The 21,769-nt window shown below is 44.3% G+C and overlaps 1 protein-coding gene across 2 annotated transcripts; it reads right to left on the bottom strand.

Moving 5' to 3' along the window:
• Positions 1 to 3,641: 3,641 nt before the first annotated feature.
• Positions 3,642 to 15,250, bottom strand: TRNT1 (tRNA nucleotidyl transferase 1). 2 transcript variants are annotated; one of them, XM_006263051.4, is made up of 8 exons: positions 15,236 to 15,250; positions 14,749 to 14,908; positions 12,227 to 12,420; positions 11,076 to 11,214; positions 10,629 to 10,755; positions 10,051 to 10,244; positions 7,272 to 7,525; positions 3,642 to 5,824 (listed from the first exon to the last, which is right to left on the bottom strand). In XM_006263051.4, the coding sequence occupies exons 2-8, from the start codon at positions 14,906 to 14,908 to the stop codon at positions 5,579 to 5,581; spliced, it is 1,314 nt and encodes a 437-aa protein (XP_006263113.1). In that variant the 5' UTR covers positions 15,236 to 15,250; the 3' UTR covers positions 3,642 to 5,578. The 2 variants fall into 2 exon arrangements, with proteins under 2 accessions (XP_006263113.1, XP_014460863.1); XM_014605377.3 differs by lacking the exon at positions 15,236 to 15,250 and having other exon boundaries at positions 5,726 to 5,819; positions 14,749 to 15,212.
• Between the last annotated feature and the right edge of the window lie 6,519 nt (positions 15,251 to 21,769).

Here is a 21,769-nt window from a genome sequence, read left to right as displayed (position 1 = left end):
TAAAAAAGGCTTAAGTGCATGCATCTAATTTGTTTAAGTGGTGTTGCTACTTCCAGGAACCCAGCGGGATCTTGGCTGCATTATGGGGGCAGACTCTGGCTCTGGGTAAACACACGGTCCATTCAAAGAGGAACAAATTAGTTCTTTTCCAACAGCAGGCACTCATACCCAGTAACAATTTGGAACTCATTGTCACGGACAGTTCAAACAACATGCCGCTTATGATGAGGGCCTCACATTTACAACAGCTGAGCCATTAAATCTGTGGTATGGATTCCTCCGTAAAAGTCAACTGTACTGCCTTAATCCTCACTTGTGCTGCTAGGTACAGTTTCACCCAGCATTTGCTTTCACTTTTGTTTGAGAATGTAGTGCTCATGAAAGGTGCAATAACCACATTTAAGAGTCACAACATACATCCATTGCGCCTCTATGGGCAGTAGAGCTGCTTCTGTGCTACGCCACACACAAATGTAGCCACCTTATTGCTGAAAGGTAAATATATATAATCACCTTATAGTGCCTGATAGTGAAATAAGGTATCACCCATGGGTCACTTAAGGACCGTGTCTCTCACATGTAAATATTTAAACTAAGCAATATAGCAAGGGGCACATAAGGGCAGGGGGCATATAATACAGTAAGGGGCATATAAGCAAAATATTTAAATGACTTAAGCATCAAAACAGCACTTGCCAGGTAGCTGAGAAGGAAATATTTCCCAAATGGAGTCCACGTGTAAATAATTCCAAACCAGATGTGCACAAGTGTGGTTCTAACTGTGCCATTGGCTACACGCAACTAGACTTTAACATCTGTTCAATGCAGGGACCTTTCTGTGCAAGTCCATTTGCAGACTTGAAGCATACAATAAAAAGAAAAAGAACCCATAAACAAAACCCCACACACCAAAAAAAACAACAACACCCCCCCCCCCAATCCCTACATTTAAGATGTAGGCTTCCTAAATGCACCACTGGAGATTCAGTGGCTTCCCCCACCCCCACCATATTTCAACAGAATTTGCATGCATTAGGGTTATTTGTGGGTTAAAAAAAAAATGCCTCCTAACATCACTGACTTTGTGCTCAAGAATTTAGCAAGGGGCATATAAGCAAAAATGTTTGAAAACATTACAAAGCAAGTAGCTGATATCTTCAAATGCTACAGTGCTACAACTCAAAACACAACTAGAGCAGTTATTCCTTGAGTTTAAAAAGATATCATCTAGCCTGTAAGTATGACTATTTGGTTTGAAGACAGTCAGAAAAAAAATGTGGTTTTGTTTTTTTTGGGGGGGGGGGGGGGGGGTTTGGCTTCCTGCATTATTTGTAAAGGTTTAACTCCAGCTGGAAGACTGTTTATGACTTGCCAAGATAGTCTGACATCAGGATTTGGAGGGTGGGGGGGTTACCTCAAAATGTAAAAAGCAATGTAACAAGCCCAAAGCAGCAGTCCTTTCAAGATACAAGTGCTAAGTATTGCTACAAAGTGAATAAGGAAAGATTAAAATAAACAAACACAAGAGTGGAACAGAAGTCATGAAGGCTTGTGAATGCACCCATGAAACCCAAGATAGTTTCCCTTCAGCCCATCATTTGCAAATCAGCACTTGGGTAAAATGCATCGAGAACCAGACTCAGTCATACGCCAAGCCAGTGATTCTTCCCTCCCCCTTTGCTTTTTAAATGACACAGCCCCTGCCTCATGCCTAATAACTCCACGTGCCCCAGAAGGCCTCGCACTTCCACACTTATTTTTCTGCAAAGCTCCCGAACAGCAGACCTTGATGCTTACAAAGTGCTCGGGGAGAATTAAAATCCCAATTGGTATTAGTAATATAACTTCCAGCATGTGGGCTCTGCTCTCTCCCCTGAAGATTCATTTGGGCCAGTTTGGCCCTTGAATCATATTTAGACAGATCATTACATCTTCAAAGCATGGGAAAAACATTCATTAATCCTCAGAAGTGGTCTGTGAAGTATGTTATTACAATTATTCATCAATTGTCTTCAAGATAGGCCTTATCTAGGAGAAAGAAACTTTGTCCGAGCCTCTCCTTGCTTTTGGGGGGAAGGCGGTCCCTGGTGATGATAGCAAGGATGGCCAATGAGGTTTGTTTCTTTGTCCCCGGAGGGGAGGAGCCTTCTTGGCATTCTGCATTGACACAGGCTGTAGGCTGTGGCTGCGGCTGCGCAAAAACCGAAAGAGGGAAAAGACCGACAAAATTTGTCAGGGTCCTTTCATCATTTTGCCTATCACAGTGGGAAGAAAAGTTCCCTCCCGTTCCCTGTCTTGGACTTAGGAGCCTGCCAAGGACTAGAAGTTGGTGCACCAGAAGGGAGGCTTGTAACAAGGCAAACAAACAAGGAAATCTGCCCATGGCATCGGTGGGGGGAAGAACACTTTCTATTTGATTGGTTACTCTTAGCTTGACAGAAACGCAAAACATTTCCGTGTTGGCAGTTTCTTCTCAAACTAGGACCTGATGTTTAGAAAGCCATGGGCTGGACTGAAAAACTAGCAAAATAACTATATGGGTTTAAATGTAGAGGGTTTTTATGAAACATAGTCATTCAATCTTATTTACAGCTTACCAGCATCTGAAAGGCATGCCATGGAATGCATTACTCAAGTCTGAACAAACCTGCAACAAGTCTGGTAGTCAATAATGGAATATAAGTATTGCATGCGACTTAGGCACTATTGCATTTCGTTTTGCAGAGCTTCAAAACTGAAATAATGTTCTGTTTAGAGAGAGAGAGACGTGGATACTGCACAGCTTCATGCCTTTCAGTCCATTTCAACCTCTTTCCAATTCTATGTCATGGAAGGGGCGAGCACCAGTTCAACAGAAGGTTAACCGGAGCATCTACAGACATCAGAGATGCCTGGATACATCATGCTGTTTTCAAAGCAACAGGCATGGGTCAAGCTTTATAAGTCCTCTGGTTCAAAGATTGCAAAAATCCCACTCAACCCAATTGTGCTCCAAGAAGAGAGGTTTCATAACTGCAAACCCACGTTATTACTATAGCACCTCTGAGGAGGGCTTTAAAGATTAATATTTCTGAGGGAAAGATCTGCTACAGTGCTAAATTTAATACATTTTCCAAGGGGTTTAGGTTGTAGCTGTGTTGGTCTAAGGACATAGGCAGACAAGGTTCCTTGGGTGAATTTGATATCTTTTATTAGACCAACCCAAATGGTTGGAGAATAGTTAATAAGCAAGCTTTCGGGTTCAAAAACCCTTCGTCAGGCTAAGGAAGCTTCAGCAGTTGGTGTGTGCTCTTCCTGGATGGAATGAAAAGGATAAATTTTCCAAGGAATTTTTTGAAAAATACTTTATTAAATTTAACTTAAACTGTATTGGTAGCATGCTCAGCCTGTAATAAGAAAGCTCTTCTAAGTCAGATCTCATTAACATGAAATTACAACGCACACTTGTTCTTCCCTTCCTCCTTGGTTTCTAACTACTGGCCTAAAATACCTACGAAATAATTTACACTATCTTAGCTGGAATCCTCAAGGCATCAATAGAAAACTATCTATGTAAAAATATTCATACTTCTGTAAAACTCCTGATTTTACTGCCATCTAGTGTTAAAAGTCATTTTCCTAGATAACAAAAAAACTCAAGGTGAAATTGTCACAAATCAAGTTTTATTACAGCAATCCAGTACTCTGTAACATTTGCAGATACATAAAGCAGCTCTCAGTAACAAGTTTTTTAAAAAGCAGGGCTGGTAGCACAGCCCTGAAGCAGTGGTTCCCCGCTCATGGTGTACACTTGGTATGCAAGATCTCCGATGCCACCGGCAGCCATGGGAAACGGACTTTCTACAGGTAGAAAAGTCCTGTTGACTGGGGAGGGAGCAGCATGGTATTGTCTATAGAGCATCACTTGGTCAGTATTGTTGCCTAGGGACCATCAAAGTTTTAGGCCTTTAGCATTCTGCAGCAGTCAGGTTTGTAAAACTATCCGATGGGTATTGCTGCAAGTCATAATATAAAAAAGTCAGTTTTTTGGGTGTGGGGTTTTTTTTTTTACATAAACTGTCACTGAATATACATTTCAGGTAGTTTTCCCAGAATCAGGTGAAGACTAAATCAGCGGTGAAGCAACATTTATGTTATCTGAAGTGATTGGTGTATTCACTACTATGGCCAATGCTGAATGGCCAATTCTAAGTGAAGGTGTAAAGCCTATGTTTAAATTGGATTCCTTTAGAGGATCACCATGAATAATTCACAGAAAAATAGGGAATATGCTACCAATATGGACAGTAATCAATACCTTTTCCCACAATCAAGACGACTATTTCAACAGAACCACAGAGTATAAAGCACTTGATGCAAGGGCTTAGCATCTTACTGTCAGTTATTTTGAGATGTGTGCTATCATACGATACTAAAGATCTTGATGGTCAATTTCTTTTCACTGAAACGGAGCATATTCTTTCAGATTCTCCCTAATTTCACTGAAGTGATGGTATTGCAAGGGGATATATTCATGGTACTCAGTTCAGGCTCTTTGCACATGGTACATCTAAGCATACTCATACCATACTCAGGCAAGACAGGATGCCATCCTATCCTCTTGCCTATTTTGGCAACTGTGATTGTAAGGGAAAGGGAAGGAGGGAATCCTAAATGTTGTTAGGTTCTTCATGAGAATTTTAGCCATAGGTTTTCCATTAAACTTCAGCAGGAAGGCAACTACCTGACATACTAAGAAGTCTGGATAAACTGAACTGGATCTTCCCTAGGTGTTAGTACTGAGATGTTACACTTTAATATTCCTCACTTCATGCACAGAACTGAAAATGTACTGTAGAATATACAGCTCTATTTGTTTATATGGGAAATGAGAACAAATGACTGAAAATGGCCAAAGAGGAGACAAAGAAGAAATACTGTATCCAAGGAGACACTTGTTGTGATGTTGGCTTAGCCAAGTGATCCTTTAATCAAAAGTTGATTTTGGAATTATGAGGAGTAAAACCTTTAGGAAAACAGGGTTGTTTCACATGATAAGATAGCCTGTTTGGGAACTGCTGAAGTGAAGATTTCAATTTGACACCCAGCTTTGAATACAAAAAAAAATTTTTGATCTCATTATTCCCAAGAGTTGGTTACTCCCTCTGACAAAAATGAAGGATAAAAAGAGGGTTTTATCTAGAACACAGTTAAATCATTCAGGTCGGCTATAGCCAAGAGAGAATGAGAAAAATCCTTGTGTCACCTATATGAGCCTTAAGAACAATGAAGACCAGTGGCAGATATGACCATTAAAACATAAAAAAAGGTAGGTTTTTCAGTTGGTTTGGCAAACAGAGCTCTATACAACTGCAAAATTAAATACCTGTTTGCAGGGCATATTATGAATTTCAAACATGAGAAGAGTTCTGCTTTTGAAAAATCTTTTGAAAATCTTAAGTACTCAGAAATGCATCACCGCTGGCTGGTGCTGATGCTGATGCTGTAGCAGTATGGTACTGTGGCTGTCCCTGGAACAGGGTAAATACAATCATCTTCATTATTAAATCATGAGCGCTTCTCAAATTACTTCACAATTTTATTCCTTTTTTATGCAACTTAAGAGTTCTTCTTTATCCATTTGGTATCTGCTCTTCTTCCACTGGTCTCTTAACTGTTGTAAGATTATCCCAATTTCTTTTCCAGAAATCCCTGTTTTCATTAAATCATGGCCAGAGACAGGAAAGGAAGGGACAGACCATTGTTGCATTTCTTTTAGAAGATGCTCCTCTCCTTGGTACTTTAAAAGTTCACAGATTTTGGAATTTGTATCAGATTGCCTAGACTTAAAAAAAAGAAATATATTATGAAATGTTAAAGGTCAGCTTAATCTCAGTGTCTGTTCAACAACATACATCACGATTAGTGCCATTCTGATAGCCTGCAAGGACTGGATAAGCACAGAAACTAAAATACAGAACTTACATCTATAAATATCTCCTTTTTGTTGAGCCCAGTTCATTAGCTTTTCCGAATACCTAACTAATGGCAGATCCTTCGCAAGAGCTATTCAACTACCCAATATTAGCCAGTATTAGAGCAGAAATGGGTTGGAGCCAAGGGATCTATTCAGAAAATAGTGAAGAAGGTGATAATGGCTCTCCCAGGGGAGTCTTTTATTATGTCCTTGGAGATCTTGGCAGATTCTTGTAGGCTTCCTAAATCCCATAGGACAGCACTTGCTATTATTTCCAGCAGACAACCGGTAGGAAGGCTGTTACCTTTTCTGGTGGAAGAGGACTTCACAGTGATTCATAACCCTGTTACCTCCAGCCTCGAGTACTGCAGTGCACTCAACTACACTTGAAAACCACTCAAACTTCAATAATGGCAGAATGTGGCAGGTCAACCACTTAGTGGCACTTCTCACTGGGAACACGTACTCAAGCTCAGGATATGGCATTACCTTTAACTTCAGTTTGTTCCCAGCTGAAGGAGTTGAATCCAAGCTGAACTGATCTGTAAATCTTTTAATAGTTTGAGTCCCATGAAATTTACTACTTTTCTCGTATTTTAACACAGAAGAGACCAGCTGGGACAATCCTAGTCATGCTGACAATATCTAAACATATTTCCAAGGAATATACGCACAACCTTGACTCAGGCTTTCAGCAGTTTAGTTCAACATTTTCAAACCTGGGTATCAAGCTCATAAAATCCAGAAGGTAACCACTACCTTTGGAGATTAGACAGTTGAGAAATAATGAAAACAGAGCTGCTTCTTGGTAGGTGCCTAAAACTCTAAATTTAGGGACCCAGTCCTTTGCACAAAATTAAGAAATACTGGCTTTCGTTCCTAATTTTTAGGAAGCAAATATGGGATATTGACACCCAGTAACCTGCAGATATGCTGATGCAGGAGTTCTTCACAGTGGGAACAACGCAACTATAATTGTGAAACCTACACACAACTTTCCACCCTCCACAAATCTCAAAGAAAGACACAAATATCATGATCCATATTTGGAACTGCAGGAGGCAAGGTGGAGTGGCTGTGTGCGTCCCACCACTTTCAGCAGTGCAGCAGGAGGCAAAGCAGTGCAGTATGGCACCAAAATTAATTACTAAGGTATTCCGGTTGGCGAAGTACCGGATAACAGAGATATTACTGTGTCATCTTTCATTCTCTCCTCTGGACCCTGTTGCATCTTGTAAAAGCAAGGGCTTTATATTTAATATGCAAGCTAGATTATTAAACAAACTGCATACTGTGTTTAATATACAATACTTACATCTACGATAAAGTTTTGATATGGCTTAAGTGGTTCTAGACTGTCCACTTCTTTGATTAAGTCCTTCCTGTACTTCACTATAAAGAGGCCAAGATTTTTCTCTTCTTTTGAGATTTTTAGCCTCAGATCAAGTTTTGTGACATCATCCTGCACCTTGAACAGTGATGTTAGAATGGTCATTGGTTTTGGAAAGAGATTCTGAACATTTTTACAGACTTTGTCAAATTCCTCTAAACTCCCATTAACAGGAAATCCTAAGGGGACACAGAGAAAGAAACACAAAAAAGTGTTAGAGCGACTGGCAAGTCAACAGAAGAAATGTCTAATCAAATACTTAGTGAAAATTTAGAATATTGTTACTGTTTTAATACCCTGTTGTAGCATAAGAATTGTAAAGCACACAAATACCCAAACAAACATAGCATACAAACATGAAGGGCACAGCCTCACTAGGGTAGCGCCTTGCTGGACCTGGTCCTGGCCACGGGGGATGACCTGGTGAAAGGACTGCAGGTCTTTGACCACCTGGGCAATAGTGATCATCACCTGCTAGATTTCATTATCCAATGCAGGGTGTCGAGGGCTCACACTAAGGCAAAAGCCCTTGACTTCAGAAGGGCTTCAATGAGCTCAGGAGACTAGTGGGGGAGGCACTAAGGGCCCAGAAGGTAGAGGAGATGGGAGTCCATGAGGGATGGTCGTACCTTCAGGGGGCGATCCTCCAGGCCCAAAGGATAATGGTCCCTGAGAGAATCAAGGGGGGTAAGAGTGCTCAGAAACCCCCTTGGCTCAGCAAAAGCATTCAGCAATGCCTAAGGACTAAAAGGGGGGCGTACAACCAGTGGAAGGGAGGAGCTATCACCAACGAGGAGCACTCCTCCTCAGCCTGGGAGCGTAGGAGGGCTATTAGGAAGGCCAAGGTAGAGATGGAGCTCAGGCTAGCGTCCAGGATTAAGGACACCAAAAAGTCCTTTTTCAAGTACATTGGGAGCAAGAAGAGGGCACCAGGCAATGTAGGGCCCCTGCAAGACACAAACGGTAATGTTGTGGCCACGCCAGACAAGAAAGCTGATATTTTTAACAGTTTCTTTGCCTCTGTTTTCTTGAACAGGTACTGGAACATCCCACCTACCAGAGGTAGGGACAATCTCGGAGATAGCTCTATCAAGCCTTCAGTCAGCGCAGATGTAGTTAGGGATGTTCTGGAAGGGCTAGACATTTTTAAATCTGCAGGTCCAGATACCCTCCACCCAAGGGTGTTGAGGGAGCTGGCAGGGATCATCGCAGAGCCCTTGGCCCGGCTGTATGAGCATTCGTGGTTATTTGGCCAGGTGCCGGGGGACTGGAAACTGGCTAATGTGGTCCCAGTTTTCAAGAAGGGGAGGAAGGAGGACCCAAGTAACTATAGGCCTATAAGCCTCACCTCGGTGCTCAGGAAGATCTTGGAGAGAATCATCAAGGAGCACATCTGCAGGGGGCCTGCAGGGGAGATCATGCTCAGGGGCAATCAGCATGGGGTCATCAAAGGCAGGTCCTGCCAGACCAACCTGATTGCCTTTTATGACCAAGTAACTAAATCCTTGGATGATGGTGTTGCCGTGGACGTAGTCTTTCTAGACTTTAAGAAGGCCTTTGACACCGTCTCTCACCCCACCCTCATCAATAAATTAAGTGACTGCGGCATTGATGCCTGCACAGTTGGATGGGTAAAAAATTGGCTGATGGGGCGCACCCAAACAGTAGTGGTGGACGGGTTGTACTCAACCTGGTGAGATGTGAGCAGTGGGGTACCCCAGGGCTCGATCCTCGGGCCCACAGTGTTTAACATCTTCATCAGCGACTTGGACGAGGGGGTGGAAAGCATGCTGTCCAAATTTGCTGATGACACTAAGATGTGGGGAGAGGTGGACACACTTGAAGGGAGAGAGAAGCTGCAACTAGATTTAGACAGACTACAAAAGTGGGCAGATGAGAACAGGATGGGGTTCAACGTAGACAAATGCAGGGTGCTGTACCTTGGGAGAAGGAATTCACAGCACACATACAGGCTGGGGAGTTCCCTTCTTGAAAGCACAGAGGCGGAAAGGAATTTTGGAGTCATAACTGACTCCAAGCTGAACATGAGCCACCAATGCCAGACCGCAGCCAGCAAGGCCAGCCACACCTTGCCATGCATCCAAAGGTGCATCTCAAGCCGGTCCAGAGAGGTGATACTCCCCCTCTATGTGACTTTGGTCAGGCCGCAGTTGGAGTACTGCGTCCAGTACTGGGCACCGCAATTCAAAAGGAATGTGGCCAGCCTGGAGAGGGTTCAGAGGAGGGCCACCTGCTTGGTGAGAGGGCAGCAGGACAGGCCCTATGAGGAGAGACTGAGGGACCTGAACCTGTTCAGCCTCAGCAAGAGGAGGCTAAGGGGGGACCTGGTGGCTGCCTACAAGCTCATCAGGGGAGATCAACAGCAAATAGGCAGAGCCCTTTTCTCCCCAGCACCACCTGGGGTGACAAGGAACAATGGTCATAAGCTGATGGAGAATAGGTTTAGGTTAGAGATCAGGAGGCAATATTTTACAGTTAGGGTGGCCAAAATCTGGAACCAGCTTCCCGGGGAAGTGGTCCTCACCCCTACCTTGGGCAAATTCAAGAGGAGGTTGGATGACCACCTGTCTGGGGTCTTGTGAACCCAACATTCATTCCTGCCTGTGGCAGGGGGTCAGGCTAGATGATCTGTTCAGGTCCCTCCTGACCCTAGCTACTATGAAACACCCTTACCGTACTTTACCTATATACGGGGCAATGTCGAGCTTGTACATAAGTCGGACCAAATGATTTACATGTTTTCCAGCAAGCAACTTCTTCAGCTCTACCCAAATTCTCTCGCCCGATATTCTAGCCAAACCTTTGGCATTTGTCTTGATTGCTTCCAGTGTATTAGTTTCATGCTCACCAGGTTTCTCAGTTATCTTTCCGTAAAACCTACAAAACAAGAATTCTAAATGTAACTGCCTTCTCAGATCTATTACCACTGTCCAGCTAATGTACCCCAGTACAACCTGAACACGCGAAACCTGTAGCTGATAAAAAACCTTAGGTTGGATGCACTACATCTGATAAGTAACCATGGCTCCTATTTTTCACTCAACAGAGAAAACTGGAAACCAGTCACACACAGCTCTTTATTTGCAGCACCTACCCAAGGAAAAAGCGCTATTAGATATTAGACTTTGCATCATGCAGGCACTTGAGTAAACACAGATGTACTTTGTTATTTAAAATACAATGTCCTCAAGAGAATTTTGTTTGAGAATATAACTATAAATGTTATTCGTTTCTTTATTTACAAATGCAGAAACACATTACCTGAAATATCTCAAGATTCGCAAATAATCCTCTTGTATCCTTTCGTTCGGATCACCTACAAATCGAACTTTCTTGTTTTTTAAGTCTTTATATCCACTGAAATAATCATAAAGGGTGCCATCCAAACCTGTTATGGAAAACAAAATTTTTGAAGGCATGCTTGGTAAAAGTAAAGCAATTCATAATTTAGCTAACTGATGACAGGAGATGATAAAACTTGCTGGAAGAAATTATTTTAAAGCTGGTTAGAGAAGTGAAGCATTCCAGTCAGATAATATGCAATTTGATTTGTCTTCTAAACTCACAGATCTCCCTTCATATTTAGACAAATCCATTTCAGTCAACAGAATTGCCAAGGAAAAATGGAAAAGCTTTGGGGAAAGGCTCAGAAACACGGAGTTTAACGTGGTCATTAAAAAGTTGTATTTTGTTTTTTTGGGAAGCTACCTAAAAACATCGAGTTGATGGTAAGATCCCTCCTCTCAGCATCTTTCTCCCAGTCAGTGGTGAATTCCACCTCTGCGTGTCGTCCATCTGTGACTACATCAATTCTGAGTGTCGTAATTTCAAAGTTCTGCTCGTGGACCTATAATTCAAATGCTATTGTTATTTTATTTTCAACCCAGCAGTGAACAGGAATAAATATAAAAAAAGCTGAATGTTTCTTTGGGAGCTAAGCTGTTCTGCAGATACTCAGGCTGGACATAACCCTATTTATTATAGAACTGGGAATTACAGAGTCAGGAACCACAACTTCTACTGCCTTTAAACAAGTTCTCATTAAAAACTTCTTTGAGCTTCTGTTGAGAGCTTACATATTTGTTCAGAAAACAAAAAACAAATAGGTATACAAAAAAATAGAAGGAAATAACTGCAGTACAGGCAGTCCTCAGACTTACGCAGTTCCTGAAAACCGCGCCTTAAGTTGAAACGTTGCAACTCGGAACCAATTTTCTCATAAGAAACCACGTTAAATGGGGGATTGGTTCCTAAACCAAGGCCCGATACCCTGTTTCAACTAAAAATACCCCAGAATTTTGTACTTGACCAATTATAGATGAGCAATATAGCTACATTAATGTATTTATATTGTAAATAGCAATCATATTGATTTGGAAGGACTTCTTTGAGGTGACTCGCCTGGACTTTTTGAAAGGCGCTTGGTTGGACTTTTTGAAGGGTTCTTGGCTAGAGTTTTCTCAGGAGTCTTGGCTACAGGTTTTTCTGGAGTCTTGTCTGCTTTCTTAAAGAAAATGTCCAAGGAAGTTTGGACAGATGTTCTCCAGGGAGATGAGCGACACAGCAAACTTGTTCGCTGGCATGGGGTCGCATCGAATCAAGTGTTGCAAAGTTGAAACTGACATCATAAAGTTGAAACAGGGTGTCAATTTATAAATGTTGTAAGTGCAAAACGTTGTAACTTGAAACATTGTAAGTTGAGGACTGCCTGTAGTATTTTAGCTAAGGGCAAACTATCAGCTTACCATTGGATGTGACCAGTACTGGGAGCGACATGCCGTACTCTCCTAGAGTCTAATGGATCTTTTCCATCTAACCGCTGTAAATGTAAATGATTCATGAACCTGGTTAGTTCTTACCCTGGCAGTAATGGTTCCGTGCTTTTCTCCTTTATTATTGATCATACGCACGCCAGCAGACTGGAATATTTCCTTCATCTCAGCTGGTGTAGCAGTGGTGGCAAAGTCCACATCTTGTGGTTTCTCTCCACTTAGTAAATCCCTCACTGCACCTCCTGCTATTCTTAATTCATACTTCTCTTTTTCAAATAACTCTAGCAGAAAGAAACATATGAAGACTTTTTTTACCCTCTAAAACATGTTAATCAACTCAGCTGTTCTGGAGATTTGGTTCACATATACAACAACAGATTTTCAACCATGTGTATATTTAACGCTGACCTTATAACATGCACGAAAACATGTAAATCTACCTATGAGCATTTCCACAATAGCTGGCCACCGAACGGGCTGCATCCCAGTACACTTTTTTCCTAAACAGGACATTGCATATAAGCGTACTTGAAAATCAGGGTCAGAATACAAGATTCATGCAAAACAATGGGCGCATCTACAAGTGCGTTAACACGCTTTAATTAATGCACATTAAATCTAGTACCTCCAGGCTCCTACACATACATGGCTTGCTAACTAAAGCGCCCAGCACCATGTCCCACACCACACACAAAAATTCCTTGTATTGTGAGGTACTAGGAAAATGCACATTAGCCTGTCTTAATGCACATTAACTAAAGAGCACGCTTTTTAAGGTGACGCTTAATGCATATTAGCCTATTTTAATGAACATTAAGTAAAAATCATGTTTTTTTAAGTGGCGCTTTAATGCGCTTTAAAATAGGCTAATGCACATTACAGTGCAGATGCACCCAATGTTTTTATTAGATAAGAAAGTGCGACTATATAAGGCTTGTGAAATCATTCAAGAAGCACATAGAGTAATGCAGTTTTACTTGTTGGACTTTATTAGCGTTTGAGAAGCAATGCTAAGGAACTCACATTTTGAAGTCCTACTCAACAAGGGAGTTTAATAGTGAAAGGAAAGTAAAAAAAGCACAGTGCATGTGCAGGAACTACTGAAGTTCCTGCAATATTGCCAACTTGGGACAGTGAATCTTTAAATTGCTTCATAACCAAATATAATAGAGTGTATCCTCCTAACCTGACACGAGAATGTCTCAGAAGAAAAAAGAGCAAATGCTGATTTAGATATTTTTTTTTTTAGATTTAAAATTTAAAAATATATTCTCAAAAAAAAAAAAAAATTAATCAAGAATTTTAGGAGAAATACTTCCTTAGCAGTGAGTTACTCATTAGACCCAGAAAGGAAAGTGAATGACAGAGACAAGCACACAGAAAGGAGCAGGTTTCACTGTCCAAGCTAAAAAAAAAAATGCAAACAAGGATACAATATGGTGGGAGTGAATCAGGTATTTGAAGTTCCCAGTTTCAATCATGAAAAGCGTTTTTGTCATATTAAATCCTTTTTCCTTCAATGTCTCCCTAAGCATATTTTTAGTTGGACAAAATGTCAGTGCCTGTATCATTTTTGGCTGTCCTTGACCCCAAACTTGGCATGGTTAGTATACTGTGTAAAGAGAGCTATTAGGAGGAAAATATGAACAAGTTGAAAATAGTATTTAAATTGTTTTATAAAATAAATACTGAAGTGGGTTCCTGGAGCATTTTATTCTAAGATGTCAAAGCTAACCTAAACTCAGCAGAAATGCCATTTATTTACAGGGCTAATATCAACTTTGCTTTTAAACAGTCCTAGGCCAAAGGGAACTCTAAAGAAACGGGACTCCATCCATGCGTGCATCTCCACGCGCACTGATTTTTCATATCAAACTCAGTTTTCCTATAAAATTTGCTGATTTACTGATTTTTCATATCAAATCTGTTCAGTATGCAAGTCAAGAGGTTTGTTTCTAACTGGCCCTGCCGACAAACTCACCCGGGCTCCAGCTGCTCTTACCTCGGGCATCAGCACCTGTAACAGGCTCTGCAGGTCGAGCTGCAACCTTACCCCTTCAACCCCATCATTTTCAGACTCGGCGACTCTGGTTAATTCAGTACAAATGTCGTACTGACAAACGTCGAGACCGGTCAGTTGAAGACAAAAAAAAAGTGTTCCCAAGGTGCAACCAAGGGCAAATGAGTGTCACGATGGGCCACGGTCAAAAGAAGCCTGCCTGTGAAGGTCTCAAAGTGAATTTGGGCCGGTACTTGTTGAAAAGACACCTTTTTTGCTTGCAGAAATGACTGGGCATACCTACAACGCTTGGAGCAAGATCTGAGGAGCAGGCCCCAACAACACCGCTGCTTTGTATTTGAGGGAAGTCGCTTTGTTTTGCAAAAGGCCCCACGTCCCAACAGCAGCAATACCTAGTCCCCCCATTCAGGCCCACAACTAACCACAAATGACAAACACTGGCACCCTCGCAACCTAACCTCATCCAAATTTGGCCCAAATGATGTTTCTCTGGCTGTTAATCGGCGCAAGCGGTCCCCACATCAAGTGGGGGCAGCACCGACAAGCCTCCCCCCGCCCGCCCCGGCATCGTGACCGCGACAGCCCGCACCTGCCACGCTCCTCAGCCCCGGCGTGAAGAGGGCCTGGAAATCTGGCGACTCGCACTTCATGATGAGGAAGCGCGGCCCACGCGGCGCCACCCGGCTCCCGGCCGCAGGAAGGAGGCGCAGAGCCGGGCCGCCGTGCCGGGACAGCAGCCGGCTCCACATCTAGAGAGGGGGAGACAACGGGCACGTTACCGCGGTGCCGACCCACACCCGCCCGCCCGCCCGGCGCTGCCTGGCCTCAGCATCCGCCGGGGCCGGGGCCGGCTCCAGCGAGGGACAACGACACCACAACAAGATGTCCAAGTTTTAAAGCTGCGCAGCGCGGGGAGGCCCCGGGGCGCGGACCCTGCCGGGGACGGAGGAGGGGGGAGGGGCCGCTCCGCACTAGGCCTCTCCCGCGGCCCCGGCACTAATGCTGCTGCGGCGGAACCCCCGGCCCGGCCCGGCCCGGCCCCGCGCCCCCAGCGCCCCCCGCACCCGCGTGGACACCTCTTCCGGCCGCGCGGCACCGCCCCGCCCACGTCCCGCCCCGAGCCGGCGCCAACTCTGAGCGCGGGGCGGGGGGGGGGGGAGGGGGAGGCTCAGCGCCGCTGCAGTCTTGGGCGCCGCTTCGCCGGAGATCGTGATAATAATAATAATAATAATAGCATTTTCGGGCCTGCTTTCTGTTCCGGCAGCCACCCGGCTTGCCCAGGCCTGTGTCCGGGCCTGCTTGTGCCAGCCCAGCACCGCCCTGATCCCACCTGACCACCCACATCCCACCTGACTTTGCCCAGATCCCACCTCACCACGCAGATCCCACCTTGCACCGCCCAGATCCCACCTTGCACTGCCCTGATCCCACCTCACACTGCCCAGATCCCACCTCACACCGCCCAGATCCCACCTCACACCACCCAGATCCCACCTGACCACCCAGATCCCACCTCACGTCACCCAGATCCCACCTCACACCACCCAGATCCCACCTCACACCATCCAGATCTCACCTGACACTGCCCAGATCCCACCTGACCACCCAGATCCCACCTCACACCACCCAGATCCCACCTTGCACCGCCCAGATCCCACCTCACACCACCCAGATCCCACCTGACCACCCAGATCCTACCTCACACTGCCCAGATCCCACCTCACACCACCCAGATCCCACCTGACCACCCAGATCCCACCTCACACCACCCAGATCCCACCTGACCACCCAGATCCCACCTCACATCGCCCAGATCCCACCTCACATCGCCCAGATCCCACCTCACACCACCCAGATCCCACCTCACACCATCCAGATCTCACCTGACACTGCCCAGATCCCACCTTGCACCGCCCAGATCCCACCTTGCACTGTCCTGATCCCACCTGACCACCCAGATCCCACCTCACACCGCCCAGATCCCACCTCACACCACCCAGATCCCACCTGACCACCCAGATCCTACCTCACACTGCCCAGATCCCACCTCACACCACCCAGATCCCACCTGACCACCCAGATCCCACCTCACACCATCCAGATCCCACCTCACCACCCAGATCCCACCTCGCACCACCCAGATCCCCCCTGACCACCCAGATCCCACCTCACACTGTCCAGATCCCACCTGACACTGCCCAGATCCCACCTCACACCACCCAGATCCCACCTGACCACCCAGATCCCACCTCACACTGCCCAGATCCCACCTCACACTGCCCAGATCCCACCTGACCACCCAGATCCCACCTGACACTGCCCAGATCCCACCTCACACCACCCAGATCCCACCTGACCACCCAGATCCCACCTCACACCGCCCAGATCCCACCTGACACTGCTCAGGTCCTGCCTTGCACTGTCCTGATCCCACCTCATGCCATCCTGATCCCACCTCGCACGTTCTGGACCAGGCATCGTGCTGCCCAGATCCCATCTCCTGTACCCAGATCCCACCTGGCGCCGTCCTGCATCGAGCACTGGATCTAGCACGGGGCTCGCCCTGGGTCTGGAAATCTGGCAGCAGGGGAGCAGCAATGAACACTGCTCCCACTGGCACGGGGAGTCTCGAGCGGTGACGTGGCATCCAGCTTGCGGGCCGAGGGGCTCAGACTAACTCTGGGGTAAGACATAGCCCCTTTCTATGCCTCTACAGGTTCGAGCCTCATCCTGCTCGCAACTGCAAGGCGCTACCGTAATACAACCAAAACTATCCGCAGCCAGCGCACTCCACATGGGGTTTCAGCCTTTCGACTGTCAGCGGCCTGAAGATGTAGCTAAGACTTGGAAGAGTCAGTAAATAAGAGCTCAGAGGAGCATGTACGGCTATAGAGGGAGACTAAAAGGAGACGAGGCACGGATGAATTCTCTGAACATGGGGTGGGAACCAGGAGCTGCCCAATTCCTAATCACAGCTGTGTTAGCTGCTAGCTTGTAACCTCAGGTAACGGAGAGTCTCTAGCCCAAGTGGCATGAGGAACCAACATACTGACCTCGGACGAGTCACTAAACTTCTTTGTCCCACTTGCTCCATCTGCCTATGATATGATAGTTTGGAGGATATGACTCTGAAAGTGTAAATATTCTTAAACACTGGTGCATAGTCCCTGCAATGGGGACATTAAAAGCATCTCTGAAAGTTATAGAAAGAGCTAGTATTTAAACTTAAAATGGTATAATAAAAACCACCACGACAATAACAACAAACAGAACCATTTTCTCGCGGCTCCTTGTAGGGCCTTTTTAATTCCGGGTGCTGAATTCACAGGTGCGATTCCTGTTGTTGCGGCTGCTGTCTCACATTAGCCCAGCAGTTTTACGGTGTACTGCTTTCTTTTGCTCTCAAGAGCTAAGGGGTCGCTCAAAGTTAACAGTAGATGCATCTAAAACAAAACAAAATATTTCTTCCCAAGGTTTTGAATCAGTGAGTTGAATGTACCAATGCAGGAGGTCAGGGCATTATATACTCTAGCCAGGTTTAATAAGGGCCTCAATAGTTTTGTGAGCAGAAAAAAGCATTTACAGTTACAAAGACAAAAAGCTATTGAAGCCAATACTCCAAGGTGTTAAATGACAGCCCTAGGGTCAGAAGGCTCCCTCTGTCATGATGAGCATTGCACAGTTGCCAGGTGTAATAAAGGATGTTCTACTTTCTTCTGAAATCATGGTGGTAGGGCATGGGTCTTGGCAGACTATTTATCTGATTCAGTATTGGAAATATGACAGCTGTGTATAGTGCCATGCAGAGGACCTGATGCACTAGTTAAACCTTTTATTAAGGTTTCAACTTGAGAAACAGTGGTACAGAAGGGCTGATACAGGTCTACCGACACATGTCATCCATAACCCATAATTAGCTAGGAAGGTCCTGGTAGTGGTCCATACTCCACTGTCGTATTTTAAGAAAATTGCAAAGAAAATTACAACACCAATTTGCTTAGTACCTTCCCTGACCCTATTGTTTCCTATTCACAGAACCACCAGAGTGCAAATATTCCGATTTCTAACACATGCAGCATCTTACTTCCCTTGTTAGGTCAGCATGATGGAAAAAAATATCCCTTGAATTGCAGACTTCAGAGTGCTCTTAGGCACCACTGAGGAAGTATGTACATGTATAGTAAAGAAAATGGGCACATGAGCATTGATGAAAACGCATGATGTACTAATAAAACATTTAAGTGTGTGCTTAAAACAAATGCCATGCAATAGAAGGAATAATCTTCTAAAGCTTCTTAATGAAAAAATGCAGATCCCGATGATAAGGTAATGTATTTATACGTGTATTCAGAAAAATTCTCATAATTAAACTCAAGTTCATACTAATCTTTGGGCAAGCATGCATTAGTAGCACTCTATATTATTAAATTTCAGTTTTCCATTCTGAAATGTTTTACAAACAAAGGGGCCAGCCCCACAAATCCTTAGAGATACAGGAATTATACAGAAATTAAGGGGCTCACAACTAGATCAAGTATGTAGATCACTTCAGACACGTACTGAAATAGAGGCACCTCTGCTGTTAAACTTGACAGCTGTTGGACTATGCCCAATCACTGAGCACTGAGGTATTCACTGAGCACTCAGATATTCAGTTTAAGATTTTTGGTTTGGACTGACTCTATAATGACTTGGAAGGCTAATCCTGATGAGGTTTGTTAACAAGGTTGGCTCATTCCACATTGCAAGGGAGCCTAAACAAGTTATTCATCCACATGCTACTGGAATTGATTAGGAAATGGATGCCTGACTCTCTTTGCAGCTTTGAGATGCCCATCCTAAATACAGATATGCATCAGCAAAAAGAGTCTTGCAATTTTGACTAAAAAAGGGAGGGAAGGTTATACTTAAATGGAACTTTTTGCTTACATTTTAAGCAAAGTAAGATGACAAATCAGTGTTTTGCTATGGAAAGAACAGAGTATCTGGATGTGCAAAGCATTTGGCTAATGAATGTTTCCAATAAAATCTCAAGGATAAAAGACCCTTTGGGTGTGTCTACACAAGATGCTTTGCCCAGTAGACTGCCCAGTAGAGCAAAGTACCATCTACATATGTGGACCCTTATTGCACAGTAACTTGCTCTACTTGGCAGTTATTTTGCTACCTGCAAATGTACAGCTGAATAATTACTGTGCAGTAAGACATGTATAGATAGTTAATTGGGGGCAAATTTGCTTCTAGTCAACCAGGCAGCATGGGAGGGGAGACTGGTCCCTGCCCCTGGGAGCTGCCTGCTGCCAGGGCGGGCACTGCCACTGAAGCCCAGGCAAGGACAATGTCCCCCTGCCCCAGAAGTAGGGATCTCTCAGTCCCTGCTCTGCAATTGTGATCACGGAGTGGGGGCTGGGAGCTCCCTGCATGGGGAGAGTTCCCCAGCCAGCCTGGAGCTGACTGGGTCCTGCCCCAAACCAGGACAGTTCCTGGCCAGCCCCAGGTTGTGTGAGGAACTCTGCATGTGCAGCCAGCTCATCAGCCCCGCAGCTTTTTCCCAGCCATGTGCCCTGACCAGGTGATCAAGGTGCAGGGCTTGGAAAGAGTTGCAGCAGAGGGCCAGGTCCCAGCTCCCTGCTTCCAGTTCCACTGGTGGGGCAAATCTGCTCCCAAATGGGTGCATGTGTAGACACCTGCCCAGGCTGAGTTTACTCCAGAGTACCTTGCTCTGGAGTAAACCCATCCAGCAGCATTTGCACATGTAGATGTGCCCTTTGTCAGACAGTAGTAAGCTTCAACCTGTTCTTACCTGTTGCATCCAAGCATGTGTGCGACAAGGATCCTTGTTTAAAATCTTCACTTTCATCTAGAGCTACCTTTTCTTTTATTCTCTTATGGAAACTTTCTGCTGTTAATAGCAGATGTCTTTAAGTCAGTTTGTATAGTGATAGAAAGCAATTGTTGTTTCCTTTTTAATTTATTTGTTGCTCTATTAATTATAACTTGGTTCCTAACAGTACGTGTTACCTTTTAGGCATTTCAGGAGGCAGTTTGTATAAAGGACCAAGTTATGATGGTACTATATCTCTGCATGCCAATTTTTTAATAGACCCCCTGTATCATGGTACATAATTAGGCCACTACAGAAGTAAAACTATTTGATAGCTTAAGCAAGGAGCAGTTTGGGGGTTAGATAAACAGTTCCCTTTTTGTGTTTTCTGCATGGTTATCTAACTTACCATGCCATCATTTGCAAAGTACCTATCACTTACGCACTGGGCAGTTATAAAAGAAAGAGGGAACTGCCTGAAGGGCAGGTTTAACGAACAGAACAAAGACTCTCAAAGGAACTTTTAGGATCCAGCAGGGAACCTTGAAGAACATTTTCTGGAGGACTGCAAGGACATCACTTCTGCAGATCACTTTGTCTCCATTGCACTGGGAAATGAGACTCTGGAATCAGTTTCTGATCAGTCAGCTACTAGACAGTGGAACATACTGCAGCTGTGATAATAAGTAAGAAAAACCAGACCTTTTAGAGGATATTTTCTTGAAACTTTGGCTTTCTGGTATCTTTAAAATGCCATATATTTATCTTTTCTACTGTACTTGTTTTATACTACACAATATCAATTCTAAAACACCTCCTATAGCTAAAATAGCACAATAATAGCACTGAACTTGGTTTAATCTTCTGATTACATCTGCCCAAACAGTATCTGAAGATGGCCTTTAAGTACAGTGGCATTTTCTTACCCCTGAGATGCTCAAGCCTGTGCCTGTTATGAATTGTATGCGTTCTTAATGCTTTTTTAGTTATATATTTCAGTAATTTTACTGCATTTAGCAGCAGCATCCTTTATACCTTTTCTATAGAGCTTTTATTTTTTATTGATTTTATTAAACAGCAAATAGAATCTGTATGTGCCTTATAAAAAGGATGTTAAAGCAATGTCAAATGTTGCATTTATTTCAGCACATTGGGTCTTTCACTCCTGAAAAAGCAGGTGTTGGGTATGTGTATAAGTGCCCTAAAACAGCATTTGCCAACCCGTGGGTTGTGACCGAAAAGCGGGTTGTGGAGAAACTTTGAAAATGGATCAGCAAACTTTAAAAATGGATTCTCCTTTAAAGGAGAAAGATGTGGGAAACAGTGGCTTTTCCCTTGCAGGCCGGCACAGCTCCAGTCTGCAAGGGGCTGTTTGCACCCCCCCCCCCCACTCCACCCCACACATGGGGGGGCCTGGGGCAGCGGGTCGGGAGCGAGAGGCACTGGGTCGGGACTGGCCATCAATGTTTACAAATTGGTCCTGATACCAAAAAAGGTTGAGAACCACTGCCCTAAAAGACTAGGGTGGTTTTTTTTGAGGAAAACTGCTTTTTTAAAAAACAAACAATTTTATATAAACATTTTTGAAAGCAGGCCGTTTTCTTACCAATAATACAATAGTCTTTTCTTTTGAAAAATCCCAGTTGGCTCTAGTTTTAGCAGTAACAGGGACATTGTGCAAAATATAACTACTGTGAATAAAGCATGGGTAGAGGTCAGCATCATTTGGAGGTTGGCTGCTGTCTGGAATTGATATCCATTAGTCCCAGCTGGATTTCCATTGTAA

The sequence above is a fragment of the Alligator mississippiensis genome, chromosome 12, assembly GCF_030867095.1.
Source record: "Alligator mississippiensis isolate rAllMis1 chromosome 12, rAllMis1, whole genome shotgun sequence".
NCBI lineage: Eukaryota > Metazoa > Chordata > Crocodylia > Alligatoridae > Alligator > Alligator mississippiensis.
This window is presented reverse-complemented; position numbering and strand designations above follow the sequence as displayed.

What these genes read in the sequence shown, in the direction of transcription:
- TRNT1 (XM_006263051.4), bottom strand. Translation starts at nt 14,908, where the DNA reads ATGTGGAGCCGGCTGCTGTCCCGGCACGGCGGCCCGGCTCTGCGCCTC. An exon ending in CATCAACTCGATGTTTTTAG is followed by an intron (nt 10,756 to 11,075) that starts GTAGCTTCCCAA and finishes TTTCCATAACAG; the next exon opens with GTTTGGATGGCACCCTTTAT. An exon ending in ATCAAAACTTTATCGTAGAT is followed by an intron (nt 5,825 to 7,271) that starts GTAAGTATTGTA and finishes CTTTTTTTTAAG; the next exon opens with TCTAGGCAATCTGATACAAA.